This window comes from Electrona antarctica, assembly GCF_951216825.1.
Source record: "Electrona antarctica genome assembly, chromosome: 11".
Taxonomy (NCBI): Eukaryota; Metazoa; Chordata; class Actinopteri; order Myctophiformes; family Myctophidae; genus Electrona; species Electrona antarctica.
In genome coordinates this window covers 30494172-30516537 of record NC_136792.1, presented here as the reverse complement: position 1 = coordinate 30516537, position 22366 = coordinate 30494172, and the positions used below count along the sequence as shown (strand labels likewise).

The window sequence follows — 22366 nt, the reverse complement described above, 5'->3', positions numbered from 1 at the left end:
TTAATTCGACAAGTGTCTGTTACGGTGATTTTGTAAAATGAAATGATCTATACTCACTTTACTTAGCAGTTCCTCTCACAGTTTAGAGCCTAAGCCTACTATAGGCTACTACTGTCTAGTATAAACTAGTATTACTCATCTATGAATTAGTGAAATACAGATGTTGCCTAGCCTATCTCTTCTTGATAAAGACGTGCACAGAAATATTCATGATGTAGACATGTTTTATTACTGATCATTCACAATGTGGTACAAAGACATAACATAAGTCATAACATGACCCCGCCATTTGGTTAAATGTTGTACATTCTCAGAGTTAACTGTGTGCATACAGCTGTGTTTAGGTGCTGCTAGATTGGATGGCTTGCTGCTGAAAGTTCTGTGGTGGAGAGAAGTCCGACGGTCTACGATTCTCAGTGAAGCCATAGAATTTCCTCAGGGCCACACGAGCTGCTTCCTCCTCCGCAACCAGAACAGTCTCTCCTGGACCCTGACCCAGAAGCGTCTTATCGCTGAAAAACATTTTGGCAATATGTTGGCATTTTGAAATTACCAGACTATCAAATCACCATTTCTTTGAGACTTCATCAGTGGTGTGGCTTTTGCTGTTGACAGATAATGTCTTGCCATGATTTTTAAAAATCTGTTCCTTTCACTCCCCTACCTTTTGAGAATTACATTTCACTCCATTCTCCCACACACACTAACAGAAAATGCACTCACTGACTGCACTTCGGAAAATGTGATTCACCATATTCAAAACACGATTTACATACCTATACAGTCCCACAAAGTAGAGTGGGAGAACTGTGCTGGCTCCAGCAGACCTGATGAGACGGGGCTCTGGAAGAGGAAGGTTCTGCCGTGCAAGTTCCTCCACCAGCAAGGCCATTGGGTCAACCACCATCCACATATCAAACAAGTCCTTCCCTATCAGCTGGGTGGCCAGGAAATCCTAAAGGAAGAAAGGAGAAAGAAAAGATGAAAAATACAGTGAGAGAAATAACCAGTAGGCCTATCATTCAGATATTAATATATTATTAATATTTTCTACATTGTAGAATAATGGTGAAAATAACACATGGAATCATGTTTGCTTTGATGACAGCTTTGCACACTCTTGGCATTCTCTTCTTTGATTGACTGAATACTTTATTAACAGTTTGCAAAATAGTACAGAGCATAACACAAACACAAAAAGTCCTAAGGGCTTGTTTCCATTGTGGTCTCAAACCACAAACATGAAGTCACCTGGAATGATTTCCAATTAACACAGTGGGCTTTGTAAAAGTTAATTTGTGGAAGGTAGGGTTGGTATACAGTAGCCCTATTTGGTAAACGGCCAATATATTAACATCTCATCTAAGCAAAGACAAATAAATGTCAGTCTGTTAGTCAGTAAATCCTGAAAATGTCTCAAGTGCAGTCGGATAAACCAGTGCTATGATGAAACTGGCTCTCGTGATGACCACCACAACAAAGAACACCCACAGTTACCTCTGTGTATGTTTATTATAGTTACCGGACCAATCACAAATTAAATACACCTTTATAAACAACCAATAAACAAGATACATTGTAATATAGTTCAGAGGGAATAAACATGGCTTTTTACCCTGAGGAAAAATCCGGCTTGCTCTGCTCCACTGCTCTGCTGGAGTGCTCCAATTACAGCCGTGAAGGTTGAATACAGCACGACATCAGGGACAGGAAACTCTGCACTCATGGTGAGCTCTTCAATGGCCAGGTTCCTCGCCACATGGCATATGACTGCAGAACTGGTCAGGTGACTTACAATAGCAGTCAAACCCTCATTTGGCAAGCATGGGAAGCTGGCCTTGCTCCAGTCACTCAGGAAGCTTTGAGTGAAACCTAGACCCTGTGCACTCAACTGAACATTGTCCCCTAGGACGAGAGCGGTTGTTTCTGAGTCCATGCCTAATAAGGCTTGCCTTCTCTGTTGCTCCGACTGCACGTAACATGGACTGACAAAGGCCGTCTTCAGAAGCTCCAAAGAGAAATCTTCGTGAAGACGGATGCTGAAAGCTTGGACCTCAGCATGGTAATCCCAGTTAGGATGCTGAGAGCTGGAGGATAATGGGACAGGACAGGATAGTATTAATTTAGTAAAAACAACAAAAAATAAATACAGTGTTAGATCCTGGCTACACTGTAACATCCTAACTCTGAGATTGTACAAATGGAATAAATTCAACTTTATTTGGTTCCATAAAACGTGGAGATGTAAAGTTCAGAATTTATGCAACACTACCCTAAATATCAAACTTCAGGTCTGCTACAAGCCACAAGCAACTCGGATGCTAGAATGCTTTCTGGCATGTATAGTTTTAATATCACCCTTGACAGCCAAAAAAAAAAGCAAAGCAAAGTTCTTTGTTTACCCAGGGTAAGTGGACTAAGCTCGAGATGCTTGTTTACAGCCACGCCCTGCTCATAGAACATTTCATGGTTGGGGTTCAATGTCTTGCTCAAGGGCACTTCAGCGGTGGTAATTTTAACGTGCCGGTCCGGGGATTCGAACTGGCGACCTTCCGGTATCAAGACCGCTCCGCAAACCGTTCGGCCACCGCTGCCTAAGCCCATTTACCCAAACAGGAAAGTCCTATCTGATTGTATTAAACTCATCAAGATTACAGCTGTATGGAAAGCTTGGATTATCCTCTTTGTATCTGTACATTTTTTGTTTCATAAAAATACAAAAAAGGAATTTCCTTCCTTCTGTTTTATTTGAACTCCTTTTTTATTGATTTTAAATGTAGTCCTTAAGTCCTACTTTAATGTTTCTTTTGCACTCTATTAATAGTCTTGATTGTCTTAATGCTATGTTTAATGCAAAGCACTTTGAATTGCCTTGTTGTTGAAATGTACTATACAAAAATACACTTGCCTTGATTTATGGTGTAAGGGTTGACTATGTGGCAGCGGTGGCCGAACGGATAGCGGCGCGGTCTTGATACCGGAAGGTTCCTAGTTCGAATCAGCCGTCCGACACGTTAAAATTACCACCGCTGAAGTGCCCTTGAACAAGGCATTGAACCACTACGATGAAATGTGTTCTATGAGCAGGGCCTGGCTGGAAACAAGTTCTTGAGCTTAGCCCAGGTACCCTGGGTAAATATAGATTTCATTTCATTTCATTTCATTTCATAGATACTCCTGTTTCCCCAGATTAGCATGCACAAATTGTATTAGCCTAAGATTTAGACTCTCATAGATGTATTCATCGATTCCTTCCGACATAAAATGTCAGAATCGATAAATACATCTACGAGAGTCTAAATCTTACGCTAATATTGTATATAGGCATATAGGGTGTAACAAAATCTCCTGGAGAGGGCGTCAACATATGTGTCACGTGGTAGCGGCCGCCATACTTGCTGGCTTGTCTGGTTTGTTTACATTGAGCGACCATCAGGTGTGCTTGTATACGTTCTTTTTTTAAACTGACCTCACAATGGTGCAGACTTGCTCAGTAAATAAGTGCCACAGCAGGTCGCGTCAAGGAAATGAGCCAGAAAACGGAATTCGATTTTCAGCTTTCCAGCATGGAGACAGTATCAAGGAACCCAGATTGACGAGTTTACAAAAAGACGTAGAATGGCTTGGATCGGCGCACGGGCGCAGAGACATAACGTTCAACAAAGTATCTAAGCACAGCCGTGTTTGTTCACAACATTTTCCTTGTCCTTGTAATGTATTTGGGCCCGACGTTCTTTCTATCCATCCTGGTGTTGGTTCACTATGTTGTCGCCAAGAACGAGCTCAATATTTACAAAAACATACCACCGTCACTCCATTCTGAGTGATGCGGGCTAGAATTTAATGCCCACGAGGGGGCCGTCCCTAGCTTTTTAGACGCCGCCCCCCTCTTGGTGACGTACACGTTGGCACACGCTATAGGCCTTGAGCTGATCTCTACAGTGAACTGGCTAGGGAAACGTTACCGTCGTTTGGGAGGTGGAGGTCCTTCAAGTTTTAACTTTCTTGCCATGATGCTGGTATATGCCTTCATCCATCGCTTCTTTTCTCTGATCTGTGTGAATGAAACATTTCTACCAACATGTTTGTAATGAATACCTAATGTTCTCACACAATTTACAATACCAGACGCCATGACACTTCTCACAGATAGCGTGTGCGGCAGTCAAAACAGTCCGACGCGCGCGGAGCAAACTCGTGATTTTAGTTCCAAGCCGACCGCTAACGTTACCATGGAAACGAAGAGACGGGTAACCAAACAACAAACTAACGAACAAACGAATAACAGCTCGTCTCTCAACTCAAGCATTATTCAGTATTTTGAGTTTTGGACAGACATAAATAGGCTATAGTAATGGCAACTCAACTTCTTGAAGCTCAAGATGACAAGATAGTACATTATCCTCCTCTCATAAATGGAGAGAACAAACAGCAGATCACGGCAGGAGTGAACAGCGACCATTCAGAACAAAACAGGAGAAATAGCAAAACATCACATCCAGATAAAAAGGACAGAGAATCAGGACCAAGGATCACCAAGAAATTCCTGAAGGACCATTGCAAGGAACACAAACTTTATTCAACACCTTACCTGAATGATACATTATACTTGCACTTTAGAGGTTTCTCCACCATAGAGAACTTGGAGGAGTATACAGGACTAAAATGTCTCTGGCTGGAGAGCAACGGCCTGCGACGCATTGAGCACCTGCAGGCACAGACTGAGCTGCGCAGCTTGTTCCTGCAGCAGAACCTTATATACAAGCTGGAAAACCTTGAACCTCTGAACCGACTTTGCACCCTGAATGTCTCCAACAATTGCATACGAACCATAGAGAACATCTCCTGCCTCCTTGAGCTAAGCACTCTGCAGATTGCCCACAACAAGCTTGAGACGGTGGCCGACATGGAGCATCTGAGTCGGTGTCCCTCCATCAGTGTCCTGGACATGTCCCACAACTTGTTGAACGACCTGGAGATCCTCTCTGTGCTTACGTGCATGCCAGAGCTGCGGGTATTAAATCTTATGGGAAATGAAGTGGTGAAAAAGATTCCCAACTACAGGAAGACTGTGATTGTACGCCTGAAACAGCTCACATACCTTGATGACCGACCAGTGTTCCCCAAAGACAGAGCATGTGCAGAGGCATGGGCAGTGGGTGGGCTGGAAGCCGAGCGCACAGAGATGGGGCTATGGGAAACACGCGAGAGGAGAAAGGTCCAAGATGGTTTGGACACCTTGGCAGCCATTCGAGAAAAAGCCCTGGAGAGACGCTGTCTCAGAGAGCAACAAGAGAGAGGTAGTTGGCTCCGTTTTTATTTGTCCCTGTACCCTACACTCCCCAAACACACACACACACACACACACACACACACACACACACACACACACACACACACACACACACACACACACACACACACACACACACACACACACACACACACACACACACACACAGTGTATCAGCCTTTAAAGTTTATTCTGTTTCATTATAGGTCAGCATGAGGCCTTGAGAACTCCAGAGTCTCACAATCCCAGTGAGAGGCGTGAGACCCAGGCTTTGAGCTCATCACAGGGAGCGGGCATTCAGGCATCTGATCAGGACAGCTGGGAAGATTTTCTACAGAAACAGGGAGAGTCAACAAAGGCCTCATATGATAAGATAGACGAGGAACTTGTGGGAAAGTCATTAGAAGAGTTAGATGTGAGCCAGCAGATAGAAAATCATCTACATGATAATTCAGAGACGGAGCATTCTGTCCGAGAGACAGAGGGAGAGAATTTAGGACAGAAAAGGCAACTGAAAGAGGGACAGAGCATAGGCATGGCAGCAGTGTTGTTGGAGAGAGAGCAAAGTCCAGAGACAAAACAAACAAACAAAATCCAGTCTGTGAGAAAGCCATGGGTGAAAGATCAGGGGAATGAAGGAAAGTTTGAGAAAAATCAGTCAGAGCATAAACAGCCTCTTCCTAGCATGAGAGCAGATGAGGAGGTAGCAGTGCATGGTCCTGGGGCCCTGGTGACAGAAATGCAAGCAGCAGAGCACCTGGAGACTATTCACCTCCAACCACATAGCTCTCTGTATATTGATGATTTGCCTGATCTAGAGGAGGTTGACATGGAAAATCCAGAATCCGGTATCTTATCCTGTAAGCAAATGTCCTGGCCAAAAATAGAGGTTATATCAAGAGATAGCAATGGTGATGATGATGATGAAGTAGTCAAATATCAGAGTGTGACAGACCTGGCTTATAAGTCTAAATCTACTTCTGGTCCAGAAGGAGAAGTGTTCATCAAGAGGAGTGACTGCAAGGCCTCAGCTGAGGTCCTTAACATTTCCTTGTATGGTGAGCATGTCCCATTTGTGATTTCAAAGCCAGAAAGCGAGCCCAAACCAAAGCAAGGGAGCCCACCTTGCTTTCTGATTGAGGAGATTGACTAATGACCTTCATGAAATTGAAACATTCAGAAGACATCTCCCCATCTCCCCCACTTGGTTATTTACTAATAGACTTTATTTTTTTTGTTTGTTTTTATCTTCCCTTTTTGTTGTTTTTCTTGGTCTCATTCAGCCCTGTTTGATGTCCCATAAAAGTAAAAAAAATCACACCCGTGTGAAGTGAGGGGCACTCTTATAATCTTACATCAATTACAACATAATGTTCGTTTAAGCAACGGGTGCCAATGTTTGTTTTAGTCCTCAAAACAAACATTAAATTTATCTTTATTGTCTATGGTGTTTTCTTAAACAAGCATCGTTGAAAGACACATTAAAGCTGTATATAGGACGGGCTAGCGCCCCTCAAAAACAGAATCATGGTGATATCTTAACAATGATAACTGGTGCCGTTTTAGCAGTGCAAAAATGAAAAAACTTCAGGTGGCATATGATGATGCTTTTGGAATCTTTTTGAAACTCCCAAGATGGACCAGTGCAAGTGAGATGTTTGTAACTAGTAATGTACCCACCTTTCATGCTGTACTGAGGAACTTTATGTTCAGATTTATGTGTAGATTGAAGGAGTCAAATAATGCATTAATCATGGCCTTAACAGGGTTCACACAGAGTGATACAAGGTTCTCCTCTTGCTTTTGGAAACACTGGAGGAAATGTTTATGTCTTTTAATTGATATGCTGTATGGAGTGATAATAGCCTGAATGTGATAGGCTACCTCTATGTTTTATTGTTTGTTTTTTGTGTCTTGTTTTTTTATTTTGGACCTATAGTGTCTGCAAATAAAAGTTTATATATAACCCTTGTTTCTCTGTCTCACCAATAAAAAATAAATACAAACTAGAAAAAGTGCCCTTCTGGGCACAGGTCTCCACCAGGAGGATAGGACTGTGTGAGATGTTTGGCAAAATGTTTAGGAGTAATATAAACATGTTTGCCTTTGATGGCAATTGGATGATTTGAGGCATTGTTCCAAAAATGTGTTTTGCAAAAATCAACCTGTTGGTGGCGCTATAACAGGCCAATGTGAAAAGGGGGGGATATATTCCTCAGCCTAGTAAGAAAATGTGTGAAAGATTTCACGTAAATTGCATGCTGCGTTCATGATTTGAGGCTTTTGTTCAAAACGGGGCAATCTTGCAAACTGTGAAAGCCAATTATAGCCAATTAGGATGGAATATGAAATATCGGACAGATCCGACTTGAGCACATGACCATAGAGATACTGTGTAACGATTTGTGAGATTTTTGGACAGAATCTGGAGGAGTAATATCAAAAAATGTGTTTTACAAAAGTCGGCCTGCTGGTGGCGCTATAAAAAACAGATGCGGAAAATGCAGGTCAAAGGTTTGTCCTTGGCCTCTAGGGAGTGTGCATGCAACATTTAACGCAGATCGGTGCAGTTTTAGGTAAAAAATTAGAAAAGCTGCCTCATGGTGGCGCTATAACAGGCCGTTCTGGAAAATGCGGGGCAGAGGTTCATGGTTGGCATCCAGGGAGTGTGTGTGCAAAGTTTGGCATCGACCGGGTTAACGGTGCCGGAGATTAGCTGGTAACGGACGGACGGAAGGACGGACACACACACGGACGGACGGACGGACACACACACGGACGGAGTGCAAAACATACTCTCTCCCCATGCCTTCGGCCTGGTGGAGACAATAAAGTAAGATTTACTTTATTTTTATTTCAAAATAAAGTAAATCTTACTTTATACTTTAGGGTAGGCCTTTCATATTCAGTACAAGAGCAGAAATGTTTTATTTTGCCAAGGCCAAATATAGTAGCTTGTTAATGTTATATCACTGTATATTGTACACTTATCTTTTTAAACATAATCCTTCAAATCTAATTTAGCAGTTCTAAGAAATAAGTGTCAGTGCTAGTTAACTACAGCAGCAAGCATTTATTAAAATGAAATCTGTCATTTTAATTCATGAAATATTATTTATATCCATAGGATTGATGGCTATTAAGGTCCTTACAACAGCAAAATAATGGAAAATCAAAAAAGCATTGTCTATTGAATTCAGCATATCTTTAAAAATACTATAAGAATCCTCTTACAATACAGCAGTACAGTTCTCAGATTTATTCACATATTACTCTGCTCCCAATAAATACACTCTGTCCATAGGTATACATCTAAAATGTGGCTCAATTTGTCTTTTCACACACTTATGTTGTACATCTTAGGATCATTGACTACCACAATTTAGAGTGACAGAAACAAATATTTACAGCCAAACGTGCTTAGCAACATTAAGAAGAAAGTTGTTCATAAAACAGAAAACAGAATGGTTTACATACAGAACTGTAAAAAATAAATGTACATGTCATGTATACAATAAATGAAATCAAAATATCCCTTTGTGCAATGGGTCTTCTACACACAGCTAGGCTTTGCTTGTATGGGGGACTGAGTGCAGTGGATACTGGATAGGGTTTTGCTAACATTTGACACAGAACAAGAGAGAAGGCTCTTACTTCTCTGGTGTTGTTTAATTATAAGGCGGAAAAGCTTCAACGGCGGAACCACACCCAGCTGTTGATGAGCCAGAAAGCTACAGTAACAGAGTACAGGACCATCTCACGCTTTGCTCGCTCCTTGTTCTCTTCTTCCAAGAGCTGGAGTCTCCGATTCAACTTGATGATCTGTCAATAAAAAGAAAAAACAATATCTTATCGAGGTGCAATAATTAATCAAGTTTATCAATTTAAGATATTATAAAAATGTATATATTGATTTTAATCAAATACATTTTCAAAAATACTCAAAATAGGATGTACAAGCTCACAAGGTGTCACAAAGCCATGAGTTGTGAGCTTGTAGACTGGCTATTTGACGATTTAAAAATCGATTAAAATCATTCCACATTGATTCGGTTCACAAAGCTGAGGTAATATATTTGCAAATGGCTAACCTGACGTCTCAGTGTTGCTGCATCAACCACAGCCATATCATCTGACCCTCCATCCATAGAGGCGTCTAATGTAGATAGCACAAGCCTTGAATAGAGTGTGGGAAACTATTAGGACAGTAAACCTACAAATGAACATATGATATTAGAACCGATGTCTACTTTGCACACTTGTAATTGATTTCCTTTGAATCTTTTACTACCTGCTAATTTGGTAATATGTGATAATAACCCTTTTATTGTGCTGATCTTAAATGAGAATCAAGGACAGAAACCAAGAAAGAAGGAAAATCAAGATACAGTAGGAAAAGCTTGGAATCTCTGAGTGCCAGGTGGAGTTACCTGGATTCATGCAGGGGGTTGGAGATAGATGCCGACCCCCCTCGCAGTGATGGTTTGCTGAAGTGGTAGGGACAACACGGGAGAAAGAAAGGAAAGAGACAAGACAGAGACAGATAGTGATGGTAGTATGGTACTGCTGCAATACATGTAGCCTCAGCTCACATTCCCCTCCTACACATTTATTGCTTTTCTGAACACTAGTTCTTTAAAATCTACATGTACAGACAGTGCCTTCACTGCCTTTTAACACAATGGGGCAAATTAGGTTTTGGCTTTACAAAAACAAAACTGCAAAAAACAAACCAAAAAAAAAGAACATTGTGGATGGAAAAAATAAGGTAAGGTGCAGCAGCAGCAGTGGTCACAATCTGGTCAGGTCTCACAAAGTAAACTCAAACTGTGATCGACTATTTTAGAATCAAAGCTGAGTGTGGAAGGTTGAGCCAGAAAGCCAACAACTTTGAGTACCACAGGACCAGCGACTGATAGTGTCATTTCAATTTGAGAGAGTTCCTGATGGTGTCTATCGTATTTGATATAAAGTACAAGGAAAATCACTCACTAGTCACTACACTAGTATTATCACTTTTTCAAGACGGTGTAAGTCAAGATGAACCGTATTTAGATTTCCTGTTAACTATTTTAGACATAACAGACATTTCTTAAGGTGGCTTTCTCTTCAATGCATTGAGCCAAACACAGAGAAGCCATCGCTTAGACAGGAGAAAGAGTGCAATCTGTGTAATTAACATGCAATATTAATAGTGTTAGAAACATTCATGTCAATTGATTTTGTGTGATTTGCTAGGGATGACTTCAAAACGCTCCCAAACTTTCAACACACCTAATGCAAATGCACTTTAGAGGCATATAGGCAAAAAAGTCATTCAGGTAATAACTTTTTTGTAATGTTTTTTTGTAATTCCCAAGAATATTCACTAGGGGTGCCACAGAGCAGGGATTGAATCCAGAATTCACAGTCAAAATAGTGAGACTTCATGTGTTTCAAAATGACAGCTGATCCCAGATAACTTGAGCAAATTGACCAACTGGCCATAAACAATTTATACAGATAGTATAACTTAAATAAATCGTGAAATAAAAAAGGTGGCGGGTCGGGAACGGGTCGGTAGGTCAATATTTCGGAAGGGTGTGAACAGAGTGGGAGAGCTCAGTTTCGTCACGGTCCTAGCAGGAGGGGTGATTGAGAGATCACCTGCTATGGTTCTCATCCAGGACCTCCAGGACCTGCTGATAGGCCCGGCGTGTAGTGGAGTGGATGTAAGACATTACGCCGCTAGCGCTGTACAGGTTCTGTTCGTCCTCATCCGTGGTGAGAGGGGGGCAGGGGCGGACAGGGGCTGGGGGGGGTAGGGTCGCACTGCTCAGTGGCCACCAATAGGAGCGGGCCAAGCCAGAGAGAAGAGATACAGATAGAAGACAGTAGAAAAGGGATGGAGGGAGGGGAGGGAGAGAATGAAGAGATTCTGTCCTCAACTTACTAACTGCACAGAGATAGAGATAGCCACCAAGTGAAACAGTAAGCCCCCCAAAAATAAATAAAATCTGTTAATGATGAAGGAACACTTATTCTTAACATGCCAATCAATAGAGGTGCTCCACTGACCTACACCCAAGCACTCCAATAGGAATGAGAAGATAAGCAAGCATGCGACTGATTCTTTTGATTAAAACTCCAAAGACCATGGAACCACAGATGGTGACTTGACTGTTCAAAGGCATAACAATACGTGTCATTTGACATGAAGTGCTTCTAATCAATAGTTTCAGCACAGCGTTAATAAGTTAATGACTTGCACACCAAGCATGGAGAAAATTCTAACACTGATGGCATCAACAAACCTAGCAAGACCGCAGCCTCAACAATAATGAAACCAACAAGCGATACCAGTGCTGCTGTATAGACAGACACCAAATTAAAGGCAAGTAACCAAATAGGGCTGTAACAGTTAATCAAACTAATCAATTTAATTTATTATAAAAAAAATCTATTCAATTTTTTTGTGTTGATTTGTTGAGATAAATACATATCTTTTATCAAAACAAAGTGCTTCTCTATTCTTCGATTAATGCAAAAAGGTAATAATAATTAAGAATAATCAATACGAAAATAATCAACATTTACAATTATGTAATCAACAGTTGCAGCCCTATAAAAGCAAACTTACAAAGAAAGGAAGAAAAGAAAAAGCTGCAGGATGTCAGAAAAACATGCAAGCTCATAGTGTGTAAGAGATAAGATGGGGCAAGCGGTGGTGTTGGAAACCTGATACTCACATGGAATCACTTCCAGACAGCTGGCCATTATGGCGGATAGTTGTGTTCTCACTGGCCGAGCGTTCCCGTCGTAATCGCCCTTGATTCCGTAGCTAGAAGGAGTAATAATAACATTTGAATCGGCTATGCTTTCCTCCTAATTTCCACATGTTTTGTCAATAGGGTTGATTTAACCACATGAACCCTAGCATCCCTATTCAGGGGATGTCATGTCACATGAGCTTGTAGATCCGATCGGCTATCGGTGAAGAGATTTAGTGTAGATGGAAGAAAGGATGGGACCCCTGTTAATGAAGTATGATAGGGTTTACGTGGTAATGTCAAGTAAAAATAATTATTAAAATGATCATAGAAAACATGTTTTGTAGGGGTGGGACGATTCACTTACCTCCCGATTTGATACGATTTTGATAGGGTGCCAATTCATTTTAAATTGTGTTTCTTAATTATAATAGTTATTAAGAATAATAGTTTGATTTATTCGGAAGACAGGCTTTCTTGCCCAATAAACAGAGCTCAGCTTACTGTACCAAGACATAAACCAAATATTTGAAACTTTTGGCTGAAAATAAGTTTCATATGGCAGTGGTGCAAATGTCCACAGTGCTGCTGCACCACCTCGATCCCTTACTGGAGAGAACCATGATCCCAACGAGATTGCAACAGCTTCTAACCTCTTCATTGGGTATGGCTGGGGCTGCACTCCGCTCTATCTCCATGAAGTCCAAGGGCCTTTCATTGAGGGTGAGAACTCTGGGTGGGGTCTTCAGTGATGGGATCTCTTGGAAAGTGGACTGGATCAGGTCCAGGTCCCTGGGTCTTGAGTACTGGGAGTCATCACCGTCTCCTGATGGCAAAGAAATTAGGATCACAATGAATGAGATCAATCTCTTTATGTTTCAACAAGGGAATGTTCCTTGAAACTAAAACAGTCCACATACTATCCATCTAACATATAATTTAAGTAAAGTCTGGATGCATTCGGAAATGTGCACCGGGAGCACACTCACCTATTACTTTGTATTGGCTGTGCCTATCAGAACGCACCCTACAGTAAGTATGTATGTCTGTCTGTCTGTCTGAAGAACTACCACCATCACTGGCCAGGCAATTGCCTCTGCATTCTCACACAGACATGTACCAGGTCCATTACCTTATGGAGGTCTTAACGAGCACCTTTCTCACTTTATCAAACTGTATGCTGTAATATTAGTCTTAATCTAGAATGCGCACCATTGACTACACACATCCGGGTACATTGCGTTACACCATAGTTCAATAGTTGCCTAAATGCCTATCTAATTCAGTTACCTCACGTCACCTCCATTATGCGGGTCACAGAATCCCACACTTTCACACAGTGGCGTAACACGGAGAGCTGCACCAAGACACGCTGACACTCAGCTCCACAAGAAAAAGCTAATCATTTACTTATGGCTCGTACACACTGCCCGATATTTGCTCCGATTATGCTGTCGGGGAGCATTTTTGGCGCTCGCCGACAAAACCCCCGATCTGACGTAAAATCGGGCTTTGATCGGCGAGGTTTTGCTCGCTGTGTGTGAAAGGAGCTGTGAGAAGATCCAGCGCCGATAAAAGCGCTCGCCGACACCTCCCCGACCATTTCTGAACATCTAGCACGTTTGATATTTGACTCCGTTGGATATCATACAGTATGAACTGGGTTGCGACTGCGCCCCGATAAGGCCTGTATTACAACCAATGAGAGCACACTGCTCACAGCACTGCTGTCTATCTGTCGACTGTATAGACAGCAGTTATATATATATATATATATACCTATATATATAACCTTCATTCTGTCGGTAAATCCCTGTAGGCTACCCACATATTGGTAGCCTATATTAGCCCAATATTGCCGTTACGCATTTCACTTGAATAATGTTGATAAAACAGCATCGGAATCAACAGTGCAGAGCAAACTTTTAGTTTGGACCTCATGCGCTGTGTGTGTGTCTGTGTGTGTGTGGAGAGTTATTTAATGAAACTCAAGATTATAACGTCCTGTCTCGCTATAGCGCTATCACAAACATGCCGCTCTGTGTGTAGCCTGCATGGCTATTCCTGCATGGCTATTCCACGCAGAGAGAGAGAGAGAGAGAGAGAGAGAGAGAGAGAGAGATGCGCCCTGTGTGGGTCTCGTGCTTGTATCACTTGTGATCCCTGGTCGGCGATCAATCGTTTAGTGTGAAAGCCACAAAGGTATAATGACAGCCGATTTAAAAAATAACAAAGACTCCTGCAGTGTGAAATGCACAACGATCTGATGACTCGCCGACAACTTTAAAACTCCTACAGTGTGTAGGGGCCCATTAGCGTACAACGACAGGTCGCGCACACGTGCATGTATGATAACCATAGTTATGTAACCATATAACTCTCTCATTTTGAATGACCACCCATGGATCCCAGGACTCAGACATCAGTGTTGTTTTGCCTTGTCAAGTTCATTTTCAACTTAAACTTTAATGTCATTACAATTTTACAGATGTACTAGTGTAAACAAGAGAAGAGAGTGCCTTGCTACACAAGCATGCTGCCCTGCCTCACACAGTGTCCTGCACTTGGGTTTGTCAGTCTCACATTAACACACGCAGAATATATAGAAGAAGTCCATCACTGGTTTTAAGAAGCCAAACGATAACAAGGTGAGTCATGAATGATGTAAGAGATTAGCATTCAACAACTCCTTGTTGATCTTTTAAGGGTGTGGTATAGTAGTTGCAACACAAACAATAAGAGAGTCTAAAAGGCCTACCTGACATCACAATCCTCTCTGGAACTTGCATCATGGTGCTGTGGATCTCATGCATCTCAGCTTCAGGACCCTCTGAGCCGTATGGAGCTACTTTGAGCATCTCTGGGATTCGCATCCGTTGGCTGATGCCCTCTGTGTACTCCAGCTCATAGTGGATACGGTTCATCTCCGCCATCTCTGAGGTGGGGGAGGGGAATGCTGCAGCATTCATTTGGCTGTAAAAGACAATGCAATGTATTCAACATGGCAATCACACATAGGCTTAGTAGTAAGTCAAACCATTAACCATACATAAATCACTATACATTTCATGTTTTTGTTGTATTCTCATAAGCTAAACTGCAGCCACCTTGTTGAGCTATGACAGAGGCACACTACTGACTGAGCCTAAACGATTTGGCGATGTTGCACCAAAGACCGAACTTTATCCACTGTGACAGGTTGCTGGAGTGTGCCGACCCACAGACCAGAGAGACAGGTTGCGTGGCAAACTAACTAACGTAGGAAGTAGGGGTGGTTTCAATAAAATCGATATGGCAATAATCGTATCCCTTGCCGATAATCATATTGTATCATATCGATATGGCAAGAAATGCTGTGTGTGACACGGCTTTAAAACAAATCGTGTAACGTGATACACATCGATCGTGAGGTTGTTGGTAATACCAGACCCTATTAGGAAGTCAACAGGTCAAGTCATGCAGAAAGCATGCTTGGCCAAACCTTTATTAACCTTGACTGTGGTCTCCCTATATCCTTTCCTCCACCTTTTTCCCTCGAGAACAAATCTTTTTGACTGAAATTGCCCATCTACAAGCTCAAAACGCATCAAAGATCTAGTATTTTCACTGAATGTTCGCCTATTTGACGTCATGACGTTCACTGTTTGTTTTGTGTAGCTCCGAAGAGTGCAACCAAATGGATCATGAGTCCTCCTTGGAATTTAATTAATTAACTATAAGCACTAAGCTCTGGTTAAAGACCAGATTGTAAATAAAGTAATTTTCTGACTTTCTATTTAAGGGACATTCAAGCTCGTAGGCCTACTACTCATGAAAGTTAGAAGAACTATTAAGTAATAAGGAATTCAGAATGAATACTGAACAAATTAGAATAATTAGATAATATATAGAGCTCTTCATGACGGACCCTAGCTCCTTTCGGAACCCTACGTTAAAGTTTCTGACATTTTGATGACTTTATGTAGGGTTCCTTATCACCGGATTCAAGCGACATGGGATGCAATCTGATTTCCCCTGACTTACCCCTGTGCTGCGGTGTGGGTGTCACGCTGACATATTCCAAAAGAAGCATATGCACGCTATAGGATACAACGAACCCTCTCACCCCCCCCCGAACGGCACAGAAGCCGTTAAGTATTTTTAATGTTTGTACGACCGTTTGGCAGCTCTGAAATTCTCTCTTCGGTCCCTCCTTGTTGACATCTCGGTTGGCTAGCTGCGCCTACGAGGCGCGTAGGGAGGCGCAGCTAGCCAACCGATATGCTGGAGGCGGTACAATGGGATGTCAACAAGAGAGAATTTCAGAGCTGCCAAAACGGTCGTACAAACATTAAAAATACTTAACGGCTTCTGAGCCGTTCGCGGGGGGGGTCAGAAGGTTCGTTGTCTCCTATAGCGTTCATATGCTTCTTTTTGAATATGTCAGCGTGACACCCACACCGCAGCACAGATGTAAAACAGGGAAAGTCAGATTGCATCCCATGTCGCTTGACGCCGGTGAGACCGGACCCTACGCGGTAGGTCCAAAGGAGCTCAACCCGGGGGGTCCGGAGACGGGCTAGACGGACCCAAACCCCAGATCCGAGTGGAGCCGACATAAAAAAAGAAAAATGCACCCGGGGCACCCATTGGAATGGAATGGAATGACGTTAAATCCCATGTTTTCACCTTGATACAACAAATAGCAAAAATAGCTGTTCTGAGGTCATAACACATCACATCAAGCATGTAGATCGTCTATTTTTGAAATTTTGAGGGAAGACTTTGTTTATAATTAATGACATGGCCAAAATAGGGATGCCCAGTTGAAAGTGGTTAAGTCTGTCTGTAGGTTTATAAATATTTAACCAATGAGAACAAAGTATATAACCAAGACCTTATAAATAATAACTACATTTGGATCTGTTACAACACAAGATATTTCTTTCCTGAAAAGTATTAAACAGTTATGGACAATAGAAGGTCCAGACAAGCAGAGTGACACCTATTCAACCTACAGCTATACTGTAGAAAGATATTATCATTTGAATCTCTTAAAGAACCTCAGAAAATGTTGTAGAGCAGCATGTGATGAAGCCAGAGTTATAAATGGACAAAGCTCGTGATGCTGTCATATGATGATAATAACAAGCCTAAAGTGTCTCTTGGAGGTATACATTGTGTGTATGAAAAATAAACTGACTGTTACAAGTTAATTGATTCATAGCTCAAATTAGCTACTATCATTGCTTTAACACTACACAAGAACACACTGGAAATAACATTTAATGACTGAAGGAATACTTTTTGGGAAGAATATTGAGATTGATCACCAAGCTGTTTTCCAAGGCTGGCATGATCACAGTGCCACCAGTCTGCCAAACAGTACAGTACATTATTTGTGTTGTTATAGGCTGCCAATTAGAATACGGTAAGCACAGAATCAGGGATTAATAATACAACTTTAGGATTAATAATTTAATATGAATAATAAAGTTAAGATAAATGCTGACTACCTGGTTAGTAAAGTTGTATGCACTACCAAACAATAATTATTGTATTAACCATTTGATTGATTGAAAATTGTATTAACAGTTTGCAGAATTACAGTACATTTCAAGCACAAACTCAATACAAAGGCTGTTAACTGTGAGTGGACGACCCAATTAAGCATTACACTTGTTTACAACAGGGTCCACCATGTTCAATTCATCCATTAATGGTTAATAAACGATGAGCAACTCAAATTATCACCGTTATAGCTCAATCTGACCACTTGGTAATGGTAGATACAAAAGAGGTGATTTCCCACCCTTGATAGACGATCTATTCTATATTATGCGTGTGTGCTGTCTGTAGAACAAAGGTCTTAAACTACGACGTGCAAGAATAGATGGTTGACAATGACAGTTTAGCATAGCCAACCACATTAGCGCCATTTCTAGCCACCATCTGCTATGTAATCTGTAACTTACCCGTTGGCGATTTGCTAGATCCTCTTCAAATAGAATGTATGTGCAAAAAGTTAATGCAATTGCCGTGGAGATTTGTTAAAAAACAATCTAAAGAGTAAGTGCATCATAGAAGCATCATCCTCTACTGTTGATGTTTGACACTGAAGCGCGCCGCCTCCTCTGTGCGATGCTTAAACAGGAAGAGCCGAAGGAAAGAGGAAGTTGCGTGGTTGAAGCCTGGCCCCACCTGGCGCCTGGATACAAAATAACATGAAATTCATCGATAACTTTTGCAAAAAGTACAGCGGTCCCAGGCTTACTTATCGTGTCCAGTTGCAAATTGCAGACAGGTGCTCTTTTATGACTGGAGGGCATGAGTCACACTCTTTTGTCAGGCCGTCAGGGTACTAAAACGTATAATTAGTTTTTCTCTTCAAAATAAAATTGAGAAAACAAGAAAATATCATGTTTTATTTCTAAACCTAAAATGAACAGAACATAGGCCTGTTTTTCGTAGCCCAAGATTTAGATTCTCGTAGCGTATTTTTCGATTCCGATTCTGACCTTCCTAAACCAGGCTAACCAGCCATTTACCTATTCTGTCCCTCAATATCTCTGCAGCATTGTAATGTGGATGACCACCAGTTAGAGCTGAAGATTTCTGAGAAAGCCACAAGGTATGATGCACAGATGCACTGTGACTGTCGAGATGGGACACAGTGCCAAGTGCCATGTCTAGATGAGACGATGACACAGTAATCCTAAAAATGAGATGTAGTTTATAGCTAGAATTTGGTAAGATAACAGTTTACAAGTTACTTTGAAGGTGTCAACCCTTGTGATTAAACAGCAGACATATACTGCCATAAATAAAATACATTATTTACAACAATACCAGTAAGACACCCTGAGGGCGAGAAGCGACCTCATCCTAAAGGGTGAGGTTGTGTGCACGCATCCGCCAGGGTGATGGCAGACTGCTGGGAGAGCAGCGAGTGCTGGCGCTTTGGCATGGGCATGATGGGGGCCGGGGGTCAGATCAAGATAATAAAATTAATTCTGTACTGGCCATATATGGAGCGTGTCTTGAGTGTACAGGGTTTTATGAGGTCAGATCAACATATGGAATGTCAGCTCCATATATGGAGATCTAAGGGTGGCAGCGGGGGCAGTGGCTTGAGTGTACAGGGTTTGATGAGGGCCCAGGTAGGACCGGGCCTTAATTTTCGGGCCTGTTGAGAACTCTACTTTTCGCCGGCTGCCAGGCTGTGGCTGCACTAATAACTTTGGGGCAGGCCCGTCTAGAGTTTAAATGGACAGGTATCAAAAGGGAGACATGAGGAAGGATGGTTTTTAGCAAGGAAGCTTTGAGAAGGAAGAGAAGTGGTCACGTGACTGGGCTGCGCCATGACACTTTCATGGACACTTTCATGGGAGCCAAACTCACACCGGCAGTGCAATGAATACATGCCTGGCACTGAATGGAGCCGGCTGGACCAGCTCATAACAAACATTATTTATGAGATAGATAGAGACGGCACCGGATTTCTCCTCCCATCCAATTGCATTAAGTTGCTCAAAAGCGCATGAGGCGATTTCACTCCTCCTTCCAGGTAGGAACAGAGTGCATTCTGGGATGGATTGGGCCAAATCGTGAATGCGCTGTGCCGTTGACTATCATTGCGCCATTTGTGCGCATTCACGTATGAAACATAGCGTTCACGTGTCATGCCCCAATAACATGAATGTGCGCAATGATAGTCAAAGGACAACGGACCATGGTTTTGGCTCAGGCTGCAATGCCAAATTTGGCCACTATGTCCATTTCGCCTCAGGGTTTCCTCCTGGTGCCGTCTCTATTAATATATACTCTAAGGCTGGGGCAAGCTTTTCCAGGAATCTGGCCGACGCAGCAATCTGCCGCGTTGGTGGAGCTTCATTTCCATCCACCAGGTGTCTAAAAACCCGGAAGAGACGCCGGCAGACAGCGGCTTTTGGCCGCGCATGGAATCCTAGGTGTGCTTACACCCATCTCCACCAGGCCGAAGGCATGGGGAGGCCTCATTCACACGTATCAAACACTGATCAAGCAAATGTTTGGTCGTTTTTTTGTTTTCCAATGGGAGTCCCATGGGGGGGGGGCAGAACACCACCAGCAATCAGCAATCAAACACAAATGTTTGGTAAAACCATGTGACTCCCATTGGTGGTGGCAAAAAAAAGACCACACATTTGTTTGATGGTGTTTGATTCCGGAGAGAGTAGCCTATGATTTGCACGTTCGTCCGTGTGTCCGTCCGTCCGTGAACAGCTAATCTCCGGCACCATTAACCCGGTCGATGCCAAATTTTGCAAACACACTCCCTGGATGCCAACGATGTAATGAGCCTTTGCCCCAAAATTTCCAGAACGGCCTGTTATAGCGCCACCAGGATGCCGACATTTGAAAATGTCGGAATTGTGGCAGCGGTGGCCGCAGCGGTGGCCGAACGGATAGCGGCGCGGTCTTGATACCGGAAGGTTCCTATATTCCTATATTCCTAGTTCGAATCAGCCGTCCGACACGTTAAAATTACCACCGTTGAAGTGCCCTTGAACAAGGCATTGAACCACTACGATGAAATGTGTTCTATGAGCAGGGCCTGGCTGGAAACAAGTTCTTGAGCTTAGCCCATGCAGATACCCTGGGTAAATATAGATTTCATTTCATTTCATTTCAAAAACACATTTTTTTTACTCCTCCAGATTCTGTCCAAGAATCCCGCAAATCGTTACATACTTACTATCTCTATAGTAATGTCACTGTGTTCAAGATGGAGCTGTCCGATATTTCATATTCCATCCTAATTGGATAACATTGGCTTTCAAAGTTTGCAGGAAACAAAAAGCCTCAAATCATGAACGCAGCGTGCAATTTACGTGAAATCTTTCACAGACTTTCCTACTAGGCTGAGGAATATATCCCACAACCTGACCTGGCCTGGTGGAGACAGGAGACCTGTGCCCCGAAGGGCACTTTTTCTAGTTCGAACTAGTTTGACATGATTGGCAATTGGGCATGCATGGTCCCTTGACTCCCTTGAGGAATCCGTTGAAAACCTGACTCATAGAACCCCCTCAACTTGCCTCAAGGAAAGGACCCCTGTGTGGGCTGTGGGCTGTGGGTGGGTTCCCCCAGAGCCATATAATAGAAGGCTCTGGGTTCCCCGACAGTCAGACGGTCAGACCCCACTTTGAGAAATTTGAGATCTGCCAATCAATAACGCTTAGTTTCTACAGCTTCGGGAACGCCCATTCTTTAGAAACGTGCTTGTCCACTAGGCTGAGGAGTTAAAGTGAGGTACATCATGGAGAAAGAGGAGCAGCAGCTGCTGTACTGCTGGGGAGATAATTTATATGGACAATTTGGTCCACAGAAGGCATCCAGTCCCGTGCAGTGGTCATGGAGCTGCCCTGAAAATGTCACCAAAATCAGTTGCGGGGAGAAGCACACTTTATTTGTCACTAGGAACGGAGATGTCTTTTCATGTGGGAGCAATTCCAGAGGACAGCTTGGCAGACGGCATATTTCGGATCCAAAGATACCAGGTGAGTCAAATCACAATCCTCATTCATGTCGTCTTTCTTTTTATTTTAAAGGCGCATGGTGTGCATTTTGGTTACTGTACATCTCCTGTTACGGTAACTGTACACTATCAGTTAACTGCTTTTTTTCCTGGCGCAGGCAAGCGCACGTTTGTCGTTTACCCATCCAAACGTGTTTAAATGTTTATGTCTTAACTTAACTCTTAATTAAGCTCACACAGTAAAGTACTATAGACAAATAACAGTTTAAACTGCTATAGTATAGACGTAGAATAAAATGCGGACTTAATTAAGTCCAAATTTTATTCTGACCCCTCCACGAAAAGGCCTGTTATTCGTCTAGTACTCTAGTTAGGTTTCACTTTCGTTTCCTCCATCCTAGGCCTAGCATTGTGTGTGTGTGTGTGTGTGTGTGTGTGTGTGTGTGTGTGTGTGTGTGTGTGCGCGCGCGTGTGTGGGAGAGGTAGGTGGTGGTTGCTCTGAATCTAATGATCATTACCAAATCCAATGTTCTGATAAGAGAGAAAATATTGTAGAAGAAGAAATATAAAGGTTGTTCTGTACACGGACAATCATGTTATGAGACACTGACTATCAAGAAAATAAAAACATGGCACTTATTTGTCAAAAAGGTTGCCAATCCCTGGCATATACAGTACCTGTGTATACCCCCCCCCCTGCAAACACACACCACTGTGTGTTTACTGTTTGTGTTTAGGTCGTGTGGAGGATCTTGGTGGGGTGTTTACAGTGGCATGTGGTCAGCACCATTCTCTGGCTGTGTGCTACTCTGGAAACCTGCTCTA

The 22366-nt window shown here is 42.5% G+C and overlaps 3 protein-coding genes across 5 annotated transcripts; 1 reads left to right on the top strand and 2 right to left on the bottom strand.

Moving 5' to 3' along the window:
* Nucleotides 1-206: 206 nt before the first annotated feature.
* LOC306932442 (large ribosomal subunit protein mL44-like) lies at nucleotides 207-4190 on the bottom strand. The gene is made up of 4 exons (XM_079514261.1): nucleotides 3966-4190; nucleotides 1616-2087; nucleotides 777-955; nucleotides 207-512 (listed from the first exon to the last, which is right to left on the bottom strand). Exons 1-4 carry the CDS (start codon nucleotides 4133-4135, stop codon nucleotides 341-343), a joined length of 993 nt encoding a protein of 330 aa, XP_079370387.1. The 5' UTR covers nucleotides 4136-4190; the 3' UTR covers nucleotides 207-340.
* A 164-nt stretch (nucleotides 4191-4354) lies between these two features.
* On the top strand, nucleotides 4355-6596 carry LOC306932109 (dynein axonemal assembly factor 1-like; the record flags this gene model as incomplete). The annotated part of the gene is made up of 3 exons (XM_079513811.1): nucleotides 4355-5300; nucleotides 5989-6141; nucleotides 6577-6596. The coding sequence occupies 3 exons, from the start codon at nucleotides 4355-4357 to the stop codon at nucleotides 6594-6596; spliced, it is 1119 nt and encodes a 372-aa protein (XP_079369937.1).
* Nucleotides 6597-8351: 1755 nt separating this feature from the next.
* mffa (mitochondrial fission factor a) lies at nucleotides 8352-18231 on the bottom strand. Of its 3 annotated transcripts, XM_079513493.1 has the most exons (8): nucleotides 17997-18231; nucleotides 14801-15015; nucleotides 12696-12868; nucleotides 12022-12113; nucleotides 10940-11104; nucleotides 9724-9780; nucleotides 9385-9469; nucleotides 8352-9115 (listed from the first exon to the last, which is right to left on the bottom strand). In XM_079513493.1, the coding sequence occupies exons 2-8, from the start codon at nucleotides 15009-15011 to the stop codon at nucleotides 8984-8986; spliced, it is 915 nt and encodes a 304-aa protein (XP_079369619.1). In that variant the 5' UTR covers nucleotides 15012-15015; nucleotides 17997-18231; the 3' UTR covers nucleotides 8352-8983. The 3 variants fall into 3 exon arrangements, with proteins under 3 accessions (XP_079369619.1, XP_079369620.1, XP_079369621.1); XM_079513494.1 differs by lacking the exon at nucleotides 9724-9780; XM_079513495.1 differs by lacking the exon at nucleotides 10940-11104 and having other exon boundaries at nucleotides 17997-18229.
* Nucleotides 18232-22366: the final 4135 nt, after the last annotated feature.